At 39.2% G+C, this 20,158-nt stretch overlaps 1 protein-coding gene and 1 long non-coding RNA gene across 2 annotated transcripts in view; both read right to left on the bottom strand.

Moving 5' to 3' along the window:
• Positions 1–15,197: 15,197 nt before the first annotated feature.
• Positions 15,198–16,155, bottom strand: LOC124036680. The gene is made up of 2 exons (XR_006838945.1): positions 15,417–16,155; positions 15,198–15,267 (listed from the first exon to the last, which is right to left on the bottom strand). It is a non-coding gene; the product is annotated as an uncharacterized LOC124036680 (long non-coding RNA).
• Positions 16,156–16,212: 57 nt separating this feature from the next.
• tut7 (terminal uridylyl transferase 7) overlaps positions 16,213–20,158 on the bottom strand; it is a 48,033-nt gene continuing 44,087 nt past the window's right edge. The window contains exon 27 of the mRNA XM_046348361.1: positions 16,213–16,474. Coding sequence (XP_046204317.1) covers positions 16,213–16,474 — 262 coding nt within the window. The remainder of the gene's footprint in view (positions 16,475–20,158) is intronic.

The following is a 20,158-nucleotide window of genomic DNA, read 5'->3' as shown; positions in this document are numbered from 1 at the left end:
GTTACAGGCCATCTATTGATAACACAAGACTACAACAACAACCTGGAGTTACAGGCCATCTATTGATAATAACACAAGACTACAACAACCTGGAGTTACAGGCTATCTATTGATAATAACACAAGACTACAACAACAACCTGGAGTTACAGGCTATCTATTGATAACACAAGACTACAACAACCTGGAGTTACAGGCTATCTATTGATAATAACACAAGACTACAACAACCTGGAGTTACAGGCTCTCTATTGATAATAACACAAGACTACAACAACCTGGAGTTACAGGCTCTCTATTGATAATAACACAAGACTACAACAACCTGGAGTTACAGGCTATCTATTGATAATAACAAGACTACAACAACAACCTGGAGTTACAGGCTATCTATTGATAATAACACAAGACTACAACAACCTACTACAACAACCTGGAGTTACAGGCCATCTATTGATAATAACACAAGACTACAACAACAACCTGGAGTTACAGGCTATCTATTGATAATAACACAAGACTACAACAACAACCTGGAGTTACAGGCTATCTATTGATAATAACACAAGACTACAACAACCCTGGAGTTACAGGCTATCTATTGATAATAACACAAGACTACAACAACTAAACAACCTGGAGTTACAGGCTATCTATTGATAATAACACAAGACTACAACAACCTGGAGTTACAGGCTATCTATTGATAACACAAGACTACAACAACAACCTGGAGTTACAGGCTATCTATTGATAATAACACAAGACTACAACAACCTGGAGTTACAGGCTATCTATTGATAATAACACAAGACTACAACAGTTACAACCTACAACAACCTGGAGTTACAGGCTATCTATTGATAATAACACAAGACTACAACAACCTGGAGTTACAGGCTATCTATGGAGTTACAGGCTATCTATTGATAATAACACAAGACTACAACAACCTGGAGTTACAGGCTATCTATTGATAATAACACAACAAGACTACAATAATAACAACAACCTGGAGTTACAGGCTATCTATTGATAATAACACAAGACTACAACAACAACCTGGAGTTACAGGCTATCTATTGATAATAACACAAGACTACAACAACAACCTGGAGTTACAGGCTATCTATTGATAATAACACAAGACTACAACAACCTGGAGTTACAGGCCATCTATTGATAATAACACAAGACTACAACAACCTGGAGTTACAGGCTATCTATTGATAATAACACAAGACTACAACAACAACCTGGAGTTACAGGCTATCTATTGATAATAACACAAGACTACAACAACAACCTGGAGTTACAGGCTATCTATTGATAATAACACAAGACTACAACAACAACCTGGAGTTACAGGCTATCTATTGATAATAACACAAGACTACAACAACCTGGAGTTACAGGCCATCTATTGATAATAACACAAGACTACAACAACCTGGAGTTACAGGCCATCTATTGATAATAATACAAGACTACAACAACCTGGAGTTACAGGCTATCTATTGATAATAATACAAGACTACAACAACCTGGAGTTACAGGCTATCTATTGATAATAACACAACAACAACCTGGAGTTACAGGCTATCTATTGATAATAACACAAGACTACAACAACCTGGAGTTACAGGCCATCTATTGATAATAACACAAGACTACAACAACAACCTGGAGTTACAGGCTATCTATTGATAATAACACAAGACTACAACAACAACCTGGAGTTACAGGCCATCTATTGATAATAACACAACAACAACCTGGAGTTACAGGCTATCTATTGATAATAACACAAGACTACAACAACAACCTGGAGTTACAGGCTATCTATTGATAATAACACAAGACTACAACAACAACCTGGAGTTACAGGCTATCTATTGATAATAACACAAGACTACAACAACCTGGAGTTACAGGCTATCTATTGATAATAACACAAGACTACAACAACCTGGAGTTACAGGCTATCTATTGATAATAACACAAGACTACAACAACAACCTGGAGTTACAGGCTCTCTATTGATAATAACACAAGACTACAACAACAACCTGGAGTTACAGGCCATCTATTGATAATAACACAAGACTACAACAACAACCTGGAGTTACAGGCTATCTATTGATAATAACACAAGACTACAACAACAACCTGGAGTTACAGGCTATCTATTGATAATAACACAAGACTACAACAACCTGGAGTTACAGGCTATCTATTGATAATAACACAACAACAACCTGGAGTTACAGGCTATCTATTGATAATAACACAACAACAACCTGGAGTTACAGGCTATCTATTGATAATAACACAAGACTACAACAACCTGGAGTTACAGGCTATCTATTGATAATAACACAAGACTACAACAACCTGGAGTTACAGGCTATCTATTGATAATAACACAAGACTACAACAACCTGGAGTTACAGGCCATCTATTGATAATAACACAAGACTACAACAACCTGGAGTTACAGGCCATCTATTGATAATAACACAAGACTACAACAACAACCTGGAGTTACAGGCTATCTATTGATAATAACACAAGACTACAACAACAACCTGGAGTTACAGGCCATCTATTGATAATAACACAAGACTACAACAACCTGGAGTTACAGGCCATCTATTGATAATAACACAAGACTACAACAACCTGGAGTTACAGGCTATCTATTGATAATAACACAAGACTACAACAACCTGGAGTTACAGGCTATCTATTGATAATAACACAAGACTACAACAACAACCTGGAGTTACAGGCTATCTATTGATAATAACAAGACTACAACAACAACCTGGAGTTACAGGCCATCTATTGATAATAACAACACTACAACAACAACCTGGAGTTACAGGCTATCTATTGATAATAACACAAGACTACAACAACAACCTGGAGTTACAGGCTATCTATTGATAATAACACAAGACTACAACAACAACCTGGAGTTACAGGCTATCTATTGATAATAACACAACAACAACCTGGAGTTACAGGCTATCTATTGATAATAACACAAGACTACAACAACCTGGAGTTACAGGCTATCTATTGATAATAACACAAGACTACAACAACCTGGAGTTACAGGCCATCTATTGATAATAACACAAGACTACAACAACAACCTGGAGTTACAGGCCATCTATTGATAATAACACAAGACTACTACAACAACCTGGAGTTACAGGCTATCTATTGATAATAACACAAGACTACAACAACCTGGAGTTACAGGCTATCTATTGATAATAACACAAGACTACAACAACCTGGAGTTACAGGCCATCTATTGATAATAACACAAGACTACAACAACAACCTGGAGTTACAGGCTATCTATTGATAATAACACAACAACAACCTGGAGTTACAGGCTATCTATTGATAATAACACAAGACTACAACAACCTGGAGTTACAGGCTATCTATTGATAATAACACAAGACTACAACAACCTGGAGTTACAGGCCATCTATTGATAATAACACAAGACTACAACAACCTGGAGTTACAGGCTATCTATTGATAATAATACAAGACTACAACAACCTGGAGTTACAGGCTATCTATTGATAATAACACAAGACTACAACAACCTGGAGTTACAGGCTATCTATTGATAATAACACAACAACAACCTGGAGTTACAGGCTATCTATTGATAATAACACAAGACTACAACAACCTGGAGTTACAGGCTATCTATTGATAATAACACAAGACTACAACAACCTGGAGTTACAGGCCATCTATTAATAATAACACAAGACTACAACAACAACCTGGAGTTACAGGCTATCTATTGATAATAACACAACAACAACCTGGAGTTACAGGCCATCTATTGATAATAACACAAGACTACAACAACAACCTGGAGTTACAGGCTATCTATTGATAATAATACAAGACTACAACAACCTGGAGTTACAGGCTATCTATTGATAATAACACAAGACTACAACAACCTGGAGTTACAGGCTATCTATTGATAATAACACAAGACTACAACAACCTGGAGTTACAGGCTATCTATTGATAATAACACAAGACTACAACAACCTGGAGTTACAGGCTATCTATTGATAATAACACAAGACTACAACAACCTGGAGTTACAGGCTATCTATTGATAATAACACAAGACTACAACAACAACCTGGAGTTACAGGCTATCTATTGATAATAACACAAGACTACAACAACAACCTGGAGTTACAGGCTATCTATTGATAATAACACAAGACTACAACAACAACCTGGAGTTACAGGCTATCTATTGATAATAACACAAGACTACAACAACAACCTGGAGTTACAGGCTATCTATTGATAATAACACAACAACAACCTGGAGTTACAGGCTATCTATTGATAATAACACAACAACAACCTGGAGTTACAGGCTATCTATTGATAATAACACAAGACTACAACAACCTGGAGTTACAGGCTATCTATTGATAATAACACAAGACTACAACAACAACCTGGAGTTACAGGCTATCTATTGATAATAACACAACAACAACCTGGAGTTACAGGCTATCTATTGATAATAACACAAGACTACAACAACCTGGAGTTACAGGCTATCTATTGATAATAACACAAGACTACAACAACAACCTGGAATTACAGGCTATCTATTGATAATAACACAACAACAACCTGGAGTTACAGGCTATCTATTGATAATAACACAAGACTACAACAACCTGGAGTTACAGGCTATCTATTGATAATAACACAAGACTACAACAACCTGGAGTTACAGGCTATCTATTGATAATAACACAAGACTACAACAACCTGGAGTTACAGGCCATCTATTGATAATAACACAAGACTACAACAACCTGGAGTTACAGGCTCTCTATTGATAATAACACAAGACTACAACAACAACCTGGAGTTACAGGCCATCTATTGATAATAACACAAGACTACAACAACAACCTGGAGTTACAGGCTATCTATTGATAATAACACAAGACTACAACAACAACCTGGAGTTACAGGCTATCTATTGATAATAACACAACAACAACCTGGAGTTACAGGCTATCTATTGATAATAACACAAGACTACAACAACAACCTGGAGTTACAGGCTATCTATTGATAATAACACAAGACTACAACAACCTGGAGTTACAGGCTATCTATTGATAATAACACAAGACTACAACAACAACCTGGAGTTACAGGCTATCTATTGATAATAACACAAGACTACAACAACAATCTGGAGTTACAGGCTATCTATTGATAATAACAAGACTACAACAACCTGGAGTTACAGGCTATCTATTGATAATAACACAAGACTACAACAACCTGGAGTTACAGGCTATCTATTGATAATAACACAAGACTACAACAACCTGGAGTTACAGGCCATCTATTGATAATAACACAAGACTACAACAACCTGGAGTTACAGGCCATCTATTGATAATAACACAAGACTACAACAACAACCTGGAGTTACAGGCTATCTATTGATAATAACACAAGACTACAACAACAACCTGGAGTTACAGGCCATCTATTGATAATAACACAAGACTACAACAACCTGGAGTTACAGGCTATCTATTGATAATAACACAAGACTACAACAACAACCTGGAGTTACAGGCTATCTATTGATAATAACAAGACTACAACAACAACCTGGAGTTACAGGCCATCTATTGATAATAACAAGACTACAACAACAACCTGGAGTTACAGGCTATCTATTGATAATAACACAAGACTACAACAACAACCTGGAGTTACAGGCTATCTATTGATAATAACACAAGACTACAACAACAACCTGGAGTTACAGGCTATCTATTGATAATAACACAACAACAACCTGGAGTTACAGGCTATCTATTGATAATAACACAAGACTACAACAACCTGGAGTTACAGGCTATCTATTGATAATAACACAAGACTACAACAACCTGGAGTTACAGGCCATCTATTGATAATAACACAAGACTACAACAACAACCTGGAGTTACAGGCCATCTATTGATAATAACACAAGACTACTACAACAACCTGGAGTTACAGGCTATCTATTGATAATAACACAAGACTACAACAACCTGGAGTTACAGGCTATCTATTGATAATAACACAAGACTACAACAACCTGGAGTTACAGGCCATCTATTGATAATAACACAAGACTACAACAACAACCTGGAGTTACAGGCTATCTATTGATAATAACACAACAACAACCTGGAGTTACAGGCTATCTATTGATAATAACACAAGACTACAACAACCTGGAGTTACAGGCCATCTATTGATAATAACACAAGACTACAACAACCTGGAGTTACAGGCTATCTATTGATAATAATACAAGACTACAACAACCTGGAGTTACAGGCTATCTATTGATAATAACACAAGACTACAACAACCTGGAGTTACAGGCTATCTATTGATAATAACACAACAACAACCTGGAGTTACAGGCTATCTATTGATAATAACACAAGACTACAACAACCTGGAGTTACAGGCTATCTATTGATAATAACACAAGACTACAACAACCTGGAGTTACAGGCCATCTATTGATAATAACACAAGACTACAACAACAACCTGGAGTTACAGGCTATCTATTGATAATAACACAACAACAACCTGGAGTTACAGGCCATCTATTGATAATAACACAAGACTACAACAACAACCTGGAGTTACAGGCTATCTATTGATAATAACACAAGACTACAACAACAACCTGGAGTTACAGGCTATCTATTGATAATAACACAAGACTACAACAACCTGGAGTTACAGGCTATCTATTGATAATAACACAAGACTACAACAACCTGGAGTTACAGGCTATCTATTGATAATAACACAAGACTACAACAACCTGGAGTTACAGGCTATCTATTGATAATAACACAAGACTACAACAACCTGGAGTTACAGGCTATCTATTGATAATAACACAAGACTACAACAACCTGGAGTTACAGGCCATCTATTGATAATAACACAAGACTACAACAACAACCTGGAGTTACAGGCTATCTATTGATAATAACACAAGACTACAACAACCTGGAGTTACAGGCTATCTATTGATAATAACACAAGACTACAACAACAACCTGGAGTTACAGGCTATCTATTGATAATAACACAACAACAACCTGGAGTTACAGGCTATCTATTGATAATAACACAAGACTACAACAACCTGGAGTTACAGGCTATCTATTGATAATAACACAAGACTACAACAACAACCTGGAGTTACAGGCTATCTATTGATAATAACACAACAACAACCTGGAGTTACAGGCTATCTATTGATAATAACACAAGACTACAACAACCTGGAGTTACAGGCTATCTATTGATAATAACACAAGACTACAACAACAACCTGGAGTTACAGGCTATCTATTGATAATAACACAACAACAACCTGGAGTTACAGGCTATCTATTGATAATAACACAAGACTACAACAACCTGGAGTTACAGGCTATCTATTGATAATAACACAAGACTACAACAACCTGGAGTTACAGGCTATCTATTGATAATAACACAAGACTACAACAACCTGGAGTTACAGGCCATCTATTGATAATAACACAAGACTACAACAACCTGGAGTTACAGGCCATCTATTGATAATAACACAAGACTACAACAACAACCTGGAGTTACAGGCTATCTATTGATAATAACACAAGACTACAACAACAACCTGGAGTTACAGGCCATCTATTGATAATAACACAAGACTACAACAACCTGGAGTTACAGGCCATCTATTGATAATAACACAAGACTACAACAACCTGGAGTTACAGGCTATCTATTGATAATAACGCAAGACTACAACAACCTGGAGTTACAGGCTATCTATTGATAATAACAAGACTACAACAACAACCTGGAGTTACAGGCTATCTATTGATAATAACAAGACTACAACAACAACCTGGAGTTACAGGCCATCTATTGATAATAACAAGACTACAACAACAACCTGGAGTTACAGGCTATCTATTGATAATAACACAAGACTACAACAACAACCTGGAGTTACAGGCTATCTATTGATAATAACACAAGACTACAACAACAACCTGGAGTTACAGGCTATCTATTGATAATAACACAACAACAACCTGGAGTTACAGGCTATCTATTGATAATAACACAAGACTACAACAACCTGGAGTTACAGGCTATCTATTGATAATAACACAAGACTACAACAACCTGGAGTTACAGGCCATCTATTGATAATAACACAAGACTACAACAACAACCTGGAGTTACAGGCCATCTATTGATAATAACACAAGACTACTACAACAACCTGGAGTTACAGGCTATCTATTGATAATAACACAAGACTACAACAACCTGGAGTTACAGGCTATCTATTGATAATAACACAAGACTACAACAACCTGGAGTTACAGGCCATCTATTGATAATAACACAAGACTACAACAACAACCTGGAGTTACAGGCTATCTATTGATAATAACACAACAACAACCTGGAGTTACAGGCTATCTATTGATAATAACACAAGACTACAACAACCTGGAGTTACAGGCTATCTATTGATAATAACACAAGACTACAACAACCTGGAGTTACAGGCCATCTATTGATAATAACACAAGACTACAACAACCTGGAGTTACAGGCTATCTATTGATAATAATACAAGACTACAACAACCTGGAGTTACAGGCTATCTATTGATAATAACACAAGACTACAACAACCTGGAGTTACAGGCTATCTATTGATAATAACACAACAACAACCTGGAGTTACAGGCTATCTATTGATAATAACACAAGACTACAACAACCTGGAGTTACAGGCTATCTATTGATAATAACACAAGACTACAACAACCTGGAGTTACAGGCCATCTATTGATAATAACACAAGACTACAACAACAACCTGGAGTTACAGGCTATCTATTGATAATAACACAACAACAACCTGGAGTTACAGGCTATCTATTGATAATAACACAAGACTACAACAACCTGGAGTTACAGGCTATCTATTGATAATAACACAAGACTACAACAACAACCTGGAGTTACAGGCCATCTATTGATAATAACACAAGACTACAACAACAACCTGGAGTTACAGGCTATCTATTGATAATAACACAACAACAACCTGGAGTTACAGGCTATCTATTGATAATAACACAAGACTACAACAACCTGGGCTATCTATTGTTACAACAACAACCTGGAGTTACAGGCTATCTATTGATAATAACACAAGACTACAACAACAACCTGGAGTTACAGGCTATCTATTGATAATAACACACTACAACAACAACCTGGAGTTACAGGCTATCTATTGATAATAATACAAGACTAAACAACCTGGAGTTACAGGCTATCTATTGATAATAACACAAGACTACAACAACCTGGAGTTACAGGCTATCTATTGATAATAACACAAGACTACAACAACAACCTGGAGTTACAGGCTATCTATTGATAATAACACAAGACTACAACAACAACCTGGAGTTACAGGCTATCTATTGATAATAACACAAGACTACAACAACCTGGAGTTACAGGCTATCTATTGATAATAACACAAGACTACAACAACCTGGAGTTACAGGCTATCTATTGATAATAACACAAGACTACAACAACAACCTGGAGTTACAGGCTATCTATTGATAATAACACAAGACTACAACAACAACCTGGAGTTACAGGCCATCTATTGATAATAACACAAGACTACAACAACAACCTGGAGTTACAGGCTATCTATTGATAATAACACAAGACTACAACAACAACCTGGAGTTACAGGCTATCTATTGATAATAACACAACAACAACCTGGAGTTACAGGCTATCTATTGATAATAACACAAGACTACAACAACAACCTGGAGTTACAGGCTATCTATTGATAATAACACAACAACAACCTGGAGTTACAGGCTATCTATTGATAATAACACAAGACTACAACAACCTGGAGTTACAGGCTATCTATTGATAATAACACAAGACTACAACAACAACCTGGAGTTACAGGCTATCTATTGATAATAACACAACAACAACCTGGAGTTACAGGCTATCTATTGATAATAACACAAGACTACAACAACCTGGAGTTACAGGCTATCTATTGATAATAACACAAGACTACAACAACAACCTGGAGTTACAGGCTATCTATTGATAATAACACAACAACAACCTGGAGTTACAGGCTATCTATTGATAATAACACAAGACTACAACAACCTGGAGTTACAGGCTATCTATTGATAATAACACAAGACTACAACAACCTGGAGTTACAGGCTATCTATTGATAATAACACAAGACTACAACAACCTGGAGTTACAGGCCATCTATTGATAATAACACAAGACTACAACAACCTGGAGTTACAGGCCATCTATTGATAATAACACAAGACTACAACAACAACCTGGAGTTACAGGCCATCTATTGATAATAACACAAGACTACAACAACAACCTGGAGTTACAGGCCATCTATTGATAATAACACAAGACTACAACAACCTGGAGTTACAGGCCATCTATTGATAATAACACAAGACTACAACAACCTGGAGTTACAGGCTATCTATTGATAATAACACAAGACTACAACAACCTGGAGTTACAGGCTATCTATTGATAATAACACAAGACTACAACAACAACCTGGAGTTACAGGCTATCTATTGATAATAACAAGACTACAACAACAACCTGGAGTTACAGGCCATCTATTGATAATAACAAGACTACAACAACAACCTGGAGTTACAGGCTATCTATTGATAATAACACAAGACTACAACAACAACCTGGAGTTACAGGCTATCTATTGATAATAACACAACAACAACCTGGAGTTACAGGCTATCTATTGATAATAACACAAGACTACAACAACCTGGAGTTACAGGCCATCTATTGATAATAACACAAGACTACAACAACCTGGAGTTACAGGCCATCTATTGATAATAACACAAGACTACAACAACAACCTGGAGTTACAGGCCATCTATTGATAATAACACAAGACTACTACAACAACCTGGAGTTACAGGCTATCTATTGATAATAACACAAGACTACAACAACCTGGAGTTACAGGCTATCTATTGATAATAACACAAGACTACAACAACCTGGAGTTACAGGCCATCTATTGATAATAACACAAGACTACAACAACAACCTGGAGTTACAGGCTATCTATTGATAATAACACAACAACAACCTGGAGTTACAGGCTATCTATTGATAATAACACAAGACTACAACAACCTGGAGTTACAGGCTATCTATTGATAATAACACAAGACTACAACAACCTGGAGTTACAGGCCATCTATTGATAATAACACAAGACTACAACAACCTGGAGTTACAGGCTATCTATTGATAATAATACAAGACTACAACAACCTGGAGTTACAGGCTATCTATTGATAATAACACAAGACTACAACAACCTGGAGTTACAGGCTATCTATTGATAATAACACAAGACTACAACAACCTGGAGTTACAGGCTATCTATTGATAATAACACAAGACTACAACAACAACCTGGAGTTACAGGCCATCTATTGATAATAACACAAGACTACAACAACAACCTGGAGTTACAGGCTATCTATTGATAATAACACAAGACTACAACAACCTGGAGTTACAGGCTATCTATTGATAATAACACAAGACTACAACAACCTGGAGTTACAGGCTATCTATTGATAATAACACAAGACTACAACAACAACCTGGAGTTACAGGCTATCTATTGATAATAACACAAGACTACAACAACAACCTGGAGTTACAGGCTATCTATTGATAATAATACAAGACTACAACAACAACCTGGAGTTACAGGCTATCTATTGATAATAACACAAGACTACAACAACAACCTGGAGTTACAGGCTATCTATTGATAATAACACAAGACTACAACAACAACCTGGAGTTACAGGCTATCTATTGATAATAACACAAGACTACAACAACAACCTGGAGTTACAGGCTATCTATTGATAATAACACAAGACTACAACAACCTGGAGTTACAGGCTATCTATTGATAATAACACAAGACTACAACAACCTGGAGTTACAGGCTATCTATTGATAATAACACAAGACTACAACAACAACCTGGAGTTACAGGCTACTCTATTGATAATAACACAAGACTACAACAACAACCTGGAGTTACAGGCCATCTATTGATAATAACACAAGACTACAACAACAACCTGGAGTTACAGGCTATCTATTGATAATAACACAAGACTACAACAACAACCTGGAGTTACAGGCTATCTATTGATAATAACACAAGACTACAACAACCTGGAGTTACAGGCTATCTATTGATAATAACACAAGACTACAACAACAACCTGGAGTTACAGGCTATCTATTGATAATAACACAAGACTACAACAACCTGGAGTTACAGGCTATCTATTGATAATAACACAAGACTACAACAACAACCTGGAGTTACAGGCTATCTATTGATAATAACACAAGACTACAACAACCTGGAGTTACAGGCTATCTATTGATAATAACACAAGACTACAACAACAACCTGGAGTTACAGGCTATCTATTGATAATAACACAAGACTACAACAACAACCTGGAGTTACAGGCTATCTATTGATAATAACAAGACTACAACAACAACCTGGAGTTACAGGCTATCTATTGATAATAACACAAGACTACAACCTGGAGTTACAGGCTATCTATTGATAATAACACAAGACTACAACAACAACCTGGAGTTACAGGCTATCTATTCAATCTGTTTGTCAGCTCCAGGTAGGCTACACAAGTGGCACAAATGGATTTGCAATCACTCCAGTGATAGTCATTTAAACATATTTATTGTATCAAATGGTAGCCGACAATGGCATATATATTAATAGGCTGCTTGATGGTCAACTGAGGCAAATGTATCATTCTCCACATTTAGCCTCATGTCGGTTTCATTGAGGACTTTTCCACAACTTCCATTTCAAATTTCCCCTCGGCATCCCCCCCCCGAGAACCAGGAACTGAACATGCATAAATCACTTCGCTTGATACCGTTTTCTCTAAGCAGTCAACACTAGAATGTAGTTTAAACCACCAACGAGTGGATTTATGTAATGCGCCCAAAATAGTTAAGTGTTTTGTCTCCCATTAACGCTCTCAACACACACACATCCACCTCCCCACCACTCAGCAACAGGTCACAGTGAAATCATATATATTTTAAAGAGAAATGTCATGGCGGCCACGATGCAACTTAGAAATAGCCAACAACGCGACCAATACATTTTAACCCGCGACATCGTTTTCAAAGTAGCCCAATATGACATGAAAACCGCGATCATGGCAACACCGGTGGGAGTACAAGCAGCGATCCAAAAACATAGCAGGCATTGGATAACTATATATATTTTTAAACTCTTCACATCTTTGGATGAGTGAAAAAAATATAAAATGTTTCGCTTGTCAGCTAATCAAGTTAAAGATATGTAACTTTAAAAAATAAAAAATCATCCCTGTATAATTCGTTTTGCATCTTATGATGTAGCCAAATGATAAGAAAAATGCATCATACAGGGATGATTTCTGTATTTTGAAAGTTTCATATCTTGAAAACATGTTGGGACAATGTCAACAATGAACTTAATGAAGCAAATACCAAAATATGTTTTTTTGGGGGTGGAAGTTTCCCTTTAACGTAATGTTATCTTCTAAACTTCAACAGGTAGAAAAATACATATCTGAGAAATATACGTGAACATCTTCAGGACATTAAATGAATGGCATGTTTCCATTTGTTTTTGTTTTTTGTAAAGAAAGTTTATTTATAAAGCAGGTCTCAGAACACTAGCATCCCAGACCAGAGTGGACAGAATCTGACGTCACAGCTACCAGGCCCACCAATCAGAGGCACTGTGGCCACAAAAAGGCAACATAAAAACAAAAAAAAAAACACGTTTCCCGGTTTCCCCCCCTTTTACCACTCCCTGCACCCCGAACCCAAAATCAACCCTCAACACAAACCCCTGATCATAAAAGACAAGTGGTTCGGTATATAAACAATATGGTGTCACCAGCTATAGACAAGGTTGTCATTTAATGTTTTACCATATTGCTTATATATATATATATATATATATATATATATATATATATATATATATATATATATATATATATATATATATATATATATATCCAGTCCTCTCAGATCGACACACATTGGGGTTGGCTACTAGTAACCCAATACAGGACCATATATTCTGCACCTATGGTGTGTTTAGAGGGAGCAGGCAGAAGCAATATGGAATTCATCTTTAGCTACCATGTTTGGAGACTCTGGCATGAAGGAGACAATTTAATACAAACTGTCCATTATATTCTAAAGAACCCATCTGTTTCAGGGCCATTCATCCACCTCTGAATACAGATTCACCTCTTTTCACGCACGCGCACAGAGACGAGCAGACAAACACACACAGTGACACAGCCCGGCTCAAACTGGATTTGCTGAGACAAAGCGGAAGAGAGGGGGTGTTTGGGAGGACATCATTGCACGAGACAAATCTAACAAATAATCACTTTTAAAATAACATTAAAAAATAAAAATCAACTTAGAGGAGGAGGAGGAGGAGCATGCAAAATGGCTTTTCAGTTAAAACACAATACAACGCTTTAAAAAGTTCCTCTGAGGCAGGAGGGGTAGTTAAAACATAAAATACCCTCTATGTCCCATATGGCACCCTATTCCCTATATAGTGCACTACTTATGACCAGGGCTCTGGGTCAAACGTAAAGCCCTGTCAAACGTAAAGTAGTGCACTATATAGGGATTAGGGTGCCATTTGGGAGACAGGCACTCAGGCTCTGCCACCACCCACTGGGGTTCCATGTCAGGGTTCCAACGGGTAGGGTTCTGAGTTCCGGATGTTCTAGGTTCAGGCTGGTGCACTGGAGGTCAGACCTCAGAGGGAGTAGAGTAGAACCCGGAGGTTTGGGGCTAGAGCTGCCTCTCTCTCTCTCCCCATCTCCTCAGTCCACTGGGGTCCTTCTGGGACCAGACAGACCCATGTGTCTGCTGGCTAGACTGCCTGGAACACATGTGGATTCAATATAGCAGGGATGAGATGCACTGAAGCTTAAGGAAGGTAACACAATGCTGTAATGTAAAGCTACTGAAACATTGACATTTAGTTTGAAAAGTTTCTGTGAAATTACAGTAAAATAATTGGACAATGACCTGCTTGTGAACTCAATCATATTTTGGTGTTGCTTCTTTTTCTTTTTTCCCTCCTGTTGAGGTGAGTCCTGGACAAACAAACAAACACACTAGGATTAGACCATGTTGAGGTGAGTCCTGGACAAACAAACAAACACACTAGGATTAGACCAGGTTGAGGTGAGTCCTGGACAAACAAACAAACACACTAGGATTAGACCAGGTTGAGGTGAGTCCTGGACAAACAAACAAACACACTAGGATTAGACCAGGTTGAGGCGAGTCCTGGACAAACAAACAAACACACTAGGATTAGACCAGGTTGAGGTGAGTCCTGGACAAACAAACAAACACACTAGGATTAGACCAGGTTGATGTGAGTCCTGGACAAACAAACACACTAGGATTAGACCAGGTTGAGGTGAGTCCTGGACAAACAAACACACTAGGATTAGACCAGGTTGAGGTGAGTCCTGGACAAACAAACACACTAGGATTAGACCAGGTTGAGGTGAGTCCTGGACAAACAAACACACTAGGATTAGACCAGGTTGAGGTGAGTCCTGGACAAACAAACACACTAGGATTAGACCAGGTTGAGGTGAGTCCTGGACAAACAAACACACTAGGATTAGACCAGGTTGAGGTGAGTCCTGGACAAACAAACAAACACACTAGGATTAGACCAGGTTGAGGTGAGTCCTGGACAAACAAACAAACACACTAGGATTAGACCAGGTTGAGGTGAGTCCTGGACAAACACACGAGGATTAGAACAGGGTTGTGAGTACATGTCAATGTTTGTGCGGAGTATTTATCATGGACCAAACACACTAGTTTTTCTCTCTCTCAAATTCCTCATGTGGCTCGTAGAGGAGATGAAGAGACATGGCCCCAGCTGGTCCTGGTCTCTGTACTGGGGGCAGTCTTTCTTGATGTGGGCGTGGCTTCCACACAGGAAGCAGCACCGTTTCTCTTCCTGTCTTCTCCAGTATTCACCCTGACGATGTTCCCTGCCCCCTTCCGCCCAGTCCCTCCTTCCCTCTGCTCGATCCTCCTGTTCACGACGCTGCCTAGACCTGGAGAGGAGGAGATTAACGCACACACGCTAATGGATTTGACTTAACTCCTGAGTTATTTAGGGGTTGACAGGAAGTTCATGTCTACCAGAGAAATGTTTGATTTCTCCTTTTCTGTCAGTTATGTCTAGACCAATACAAAGGACTCGTGGAAAAAGTCAGTCATGGAATAGAAACTTATCATAAACCCTTTACATTAAACTAAATAACTCCAAAACAATGGTGGTCCTTCTGCATTTTTTTGTATTATCACAAAATATCTAAAAACAAACAAACAATATCAGTCACAAAAATAATAACTTAGGTTTCTCAGGGAAAGTCCTGTACCTCAGGCATTAAAAAAAAACAGTCCCGGCCCAGAAAATGATTCAAGTGAACCTATTCGATCTCATGCGCACGCAATGTTCATCAATAAGCGGTGTGCAAAACCAGTCACACACAAACCATAAACGTTTGTTCCACACATCAATACAAATGATTAGGATTCACAATATATTATTCCCCAACAACTCCTACAGTGCAGACACACACACTTTAAAGGTGTGAGTCAATCTGATCCGACAACAGAACTCCAGCAGAAAGAGATTTGCCTGTTACTGTAATCTATTTATTTATTGTAATCTATTTATTTATTTATTATTGTAAATTTATTTATTTATTATTGTAATTTATTCATTATTGTAATCTGTTTATTTATTTATTATTGTAAATTTATTTATTTATTATTGTAATCTATTTATTATTGTAATCTATTTATTTATTTGTTATTGTAATCTATGTATTATTGTAATCTATTTATTTATTTATTATTGTAATCTGTTTATTTATTTATATATATGCCATTTAGCAGACGCTTTTATCCAAAGCGACTTACAGTCATGTGTGCATACATTCTATGTATGGGTGGTCCCGGGGATTGAACCCACTACCCTGGCGTTACAAGCGCCATGCTCTACCAACTGAGCTACAGAAGGACCACTTATCATTGTAATCTATTTATTTATTTATTATTTAATCTATTTATTTATTTATTATTGTAATCTAATATTATTGTAATTTATTTATTTATTATTGTAATGTATTTATTTATTTATTATTGTAATCTATTTATTTATTTATTATTGTAATTTATTTATTTATTATTGTAATTTATTTATTTATTATTGTAATTTATTTATTTATTATTGTAATTTATTTATTTATTATTGTAATCTATGTATTATTGTAATCTGTTTATTTATTCATTATTGTAATCTATTGATTTATTATTGTAATCTATTTATTTATTTATTATTGTAATCTAATATTATTGTAATTTATTTATTATTGTAATCTATGTATTTATTATTGTAATCTATGTATTTATTATCGTAATCTGTTTATTTATTATCGTAATCTGTTTATTTATTATCGTAATCTGTTTAGGAATGTTGGCCGCGTTATCACTTTGTTGAGGTATGGCTACAGCGCACTTTAAAAAAAAGAAGAAGGTATGAACAAGCTTCAGAGCTGAGGGTTTGAAAACCTCTTTACGCACCACCGTCACCATTGTTATGCAGTTGATGAATTATAGGTGACGCGCAGTGCAGGGAGGAGACGCACCGAGGCCGTCACACACCCCTCTCCCCTGGAAAAAGCCAACCATTGCCATAAAAAAGGCAGATCTTGGTCTAGGCCTGTACTCTGGAGCGGGATCAATTTGGAGGTGGAGGGTCCGTCATGGTCTGGGGCGGTGTGTCACAGCATCATCGGGCTGAGCTTGTTGTCATTGCAGGCAGTCTCAACGCTGTGCGTTACGGGGAAGACGTCCTCCTCCCTTCGGCAGAAGTTGCTCTATTTCATGTTCACTGTCAGACCAGCTGCTCTTAGCTTGTCCAACACTGTTTAAAGATAGAAAGACAGTGGTTGAGGGTCTGGCTGGGTGACTGGGTGACTTGGCTGTGGTTGAGGGTCTGGCTGGGTGACTGGGTGACTTGGCTGTGGTTGAGGGTCTGGCTGGGTGACTTGGCTGTGGTTGAGGGTCTGGCTGGGTGACTTGGCTGTGGTTGAGGGTCTGGCTGGGTGACTTGGCTGTGGTTGAGGGTCTGGCTGGGTGACTTGGCTGTGGTTGAGGGTCTGGCTGGGTGACTTGGCTGTGGTCTGAGGGTCTGGCTGGGTGACTTGGCTGTGGTTGAGGGTCTGGCTGGGTGACTTGGCTGTGGTTGAGGGTCTGGCTGGGTGACTTGGCTGTGGTTGAGGGTCTGGCTGGGTGACTTGGCTGTGGTTGAGGGTCTGGCTGGGTGACTTGGCTGTGGTTGAGGGTCTGGCTGGGTGACTTGACTTGGCTGTGGTTGAGGGTCTGGCTGGGTGACTTGGCTGTGGTTGAGGGTCTGGCTGGGTGACTTGGCTGTGGTTGATGGTCTGGCTGGGTGACTTGGCTGTGGTTGATGGTCTGGCTGGGTGACTGGGTGACTTGGCTGTGGTTGATGGTCTGGCTGGGTGACTTGGCTGTGGTTGAGGGTCTGGCTGGGTGACTTGGCTGTGGTTGAGGGTCTGGCTGGGTGACTTGGCTGTGGTTGAGGGTCTGGCTGGGTGACTTGGCTGTGGTTGAGGGTCTGGCTGGGTGACTGGGTGACTTGGCTGTGGTTGAGGGTCTGGCTGGGTGACTTGGCTGTGGTTGAGGGTCTGGCTGGGTGACTTGGCTGTGGTTGAGGGTCTGGCTGGGTGACTTGGCTGTGGTTGAGGTCTGGCTGGGTGACTTGGCTGTGGTTGAGGGTCTGGCTGGGTGACTTGGCTGTGGTTGAGGGTCTGGCTGGGTGACTTGGCTGTGGTTGAGGGTCTGGCTGGGTGACTTGGCTGTGGTTGATGGTCTGGCTGGGTGACTTGGCTGTGGTTGATGGTCTGGCTGGGTGACTTGGCTGTGGTTGATGGTCTGGCTGGGTGACTTGGCTGTGGTTGATGGTCTGGCTGGGTGACTTGGCTGTGGTTGATGGTCTGGCTGGGTGACTTGGCTGTGGTTGATGGTCTGGCTGGGTGACTTGGCTGTGGTTGATGGTCTGGCTGGGTGACTTGGCTGTGGTTGATGGTCTGGCTGGGTGACTTGGCTGTGGATGAGGGTCTGGCTGGGTGACTGGGTGACTGGGTGACTTGGCTGTGGTTGATGGTCTGGCTGGGTGACTGGGCTGTGGTTGAGGGTCTGGCTGGGTGACTGGGCTGTGGTTGATGGTCTGGCTGGGTGACTGGGCTGTGGTTGATGGTCTGGCTGGGTGACTGGGCTGTGGTTGATGGTCTGGCTGGGTGACTGGGCTGTGGTTGATGGTCTGGCTGGGTGACTGGGCTGTGGTTGAGGGTCTGGCTGGGTGACTGGGCTGTGGTTGATGGTCTGGCTGGGTGACTTGGCTGTGGTTGATGGTCTGGCTGGGTGACTGGGCTGTGGTTGATGGTCTGGCTGGGTGACTGGGCTGTGGTTGATGGTCTGGCTGGGTGACTGGGCTGTGGTTGATGGTCTGGCTGGGTGACTGGGCTGTGGTTGATGGTCTGGCTGGGTGACTGGGCTGTGGTTGATGGTCTGGCTGGGTGACTGGGCTGTGGTTGAGGGTCTGGCTGGGTGACTGGGCTGTGGTTGAGGGTCTGGCTGGGTGACTGGGCTGTGGTTGATGGTCTGGCTGGGTGACTGGGCTGTGGTTGATGGTCTGGCTGGGTGAC

Source organism: Oncorhynchus gorbuscha, linkage group LG05, assembly GCF_021184085.1.
Source record: "Oncorhynchus gorbuscha isolate QuinsamMale2020 ecotype Even-year linkage group LG05, OgorEven_v1.0, whole genome shotgun sequence".
Taxonomy (NCBI): domain Eukaryota; kingdom Metazoa; phylum Chordata; class Actinopteri; order Salmoniformes; family Salmonidae; genus Oncorhynchus; species Oncorhynchus gorbuscha.
This window is presented reverse-complemented; position numbering and strand designations above follow the sequence as displayed.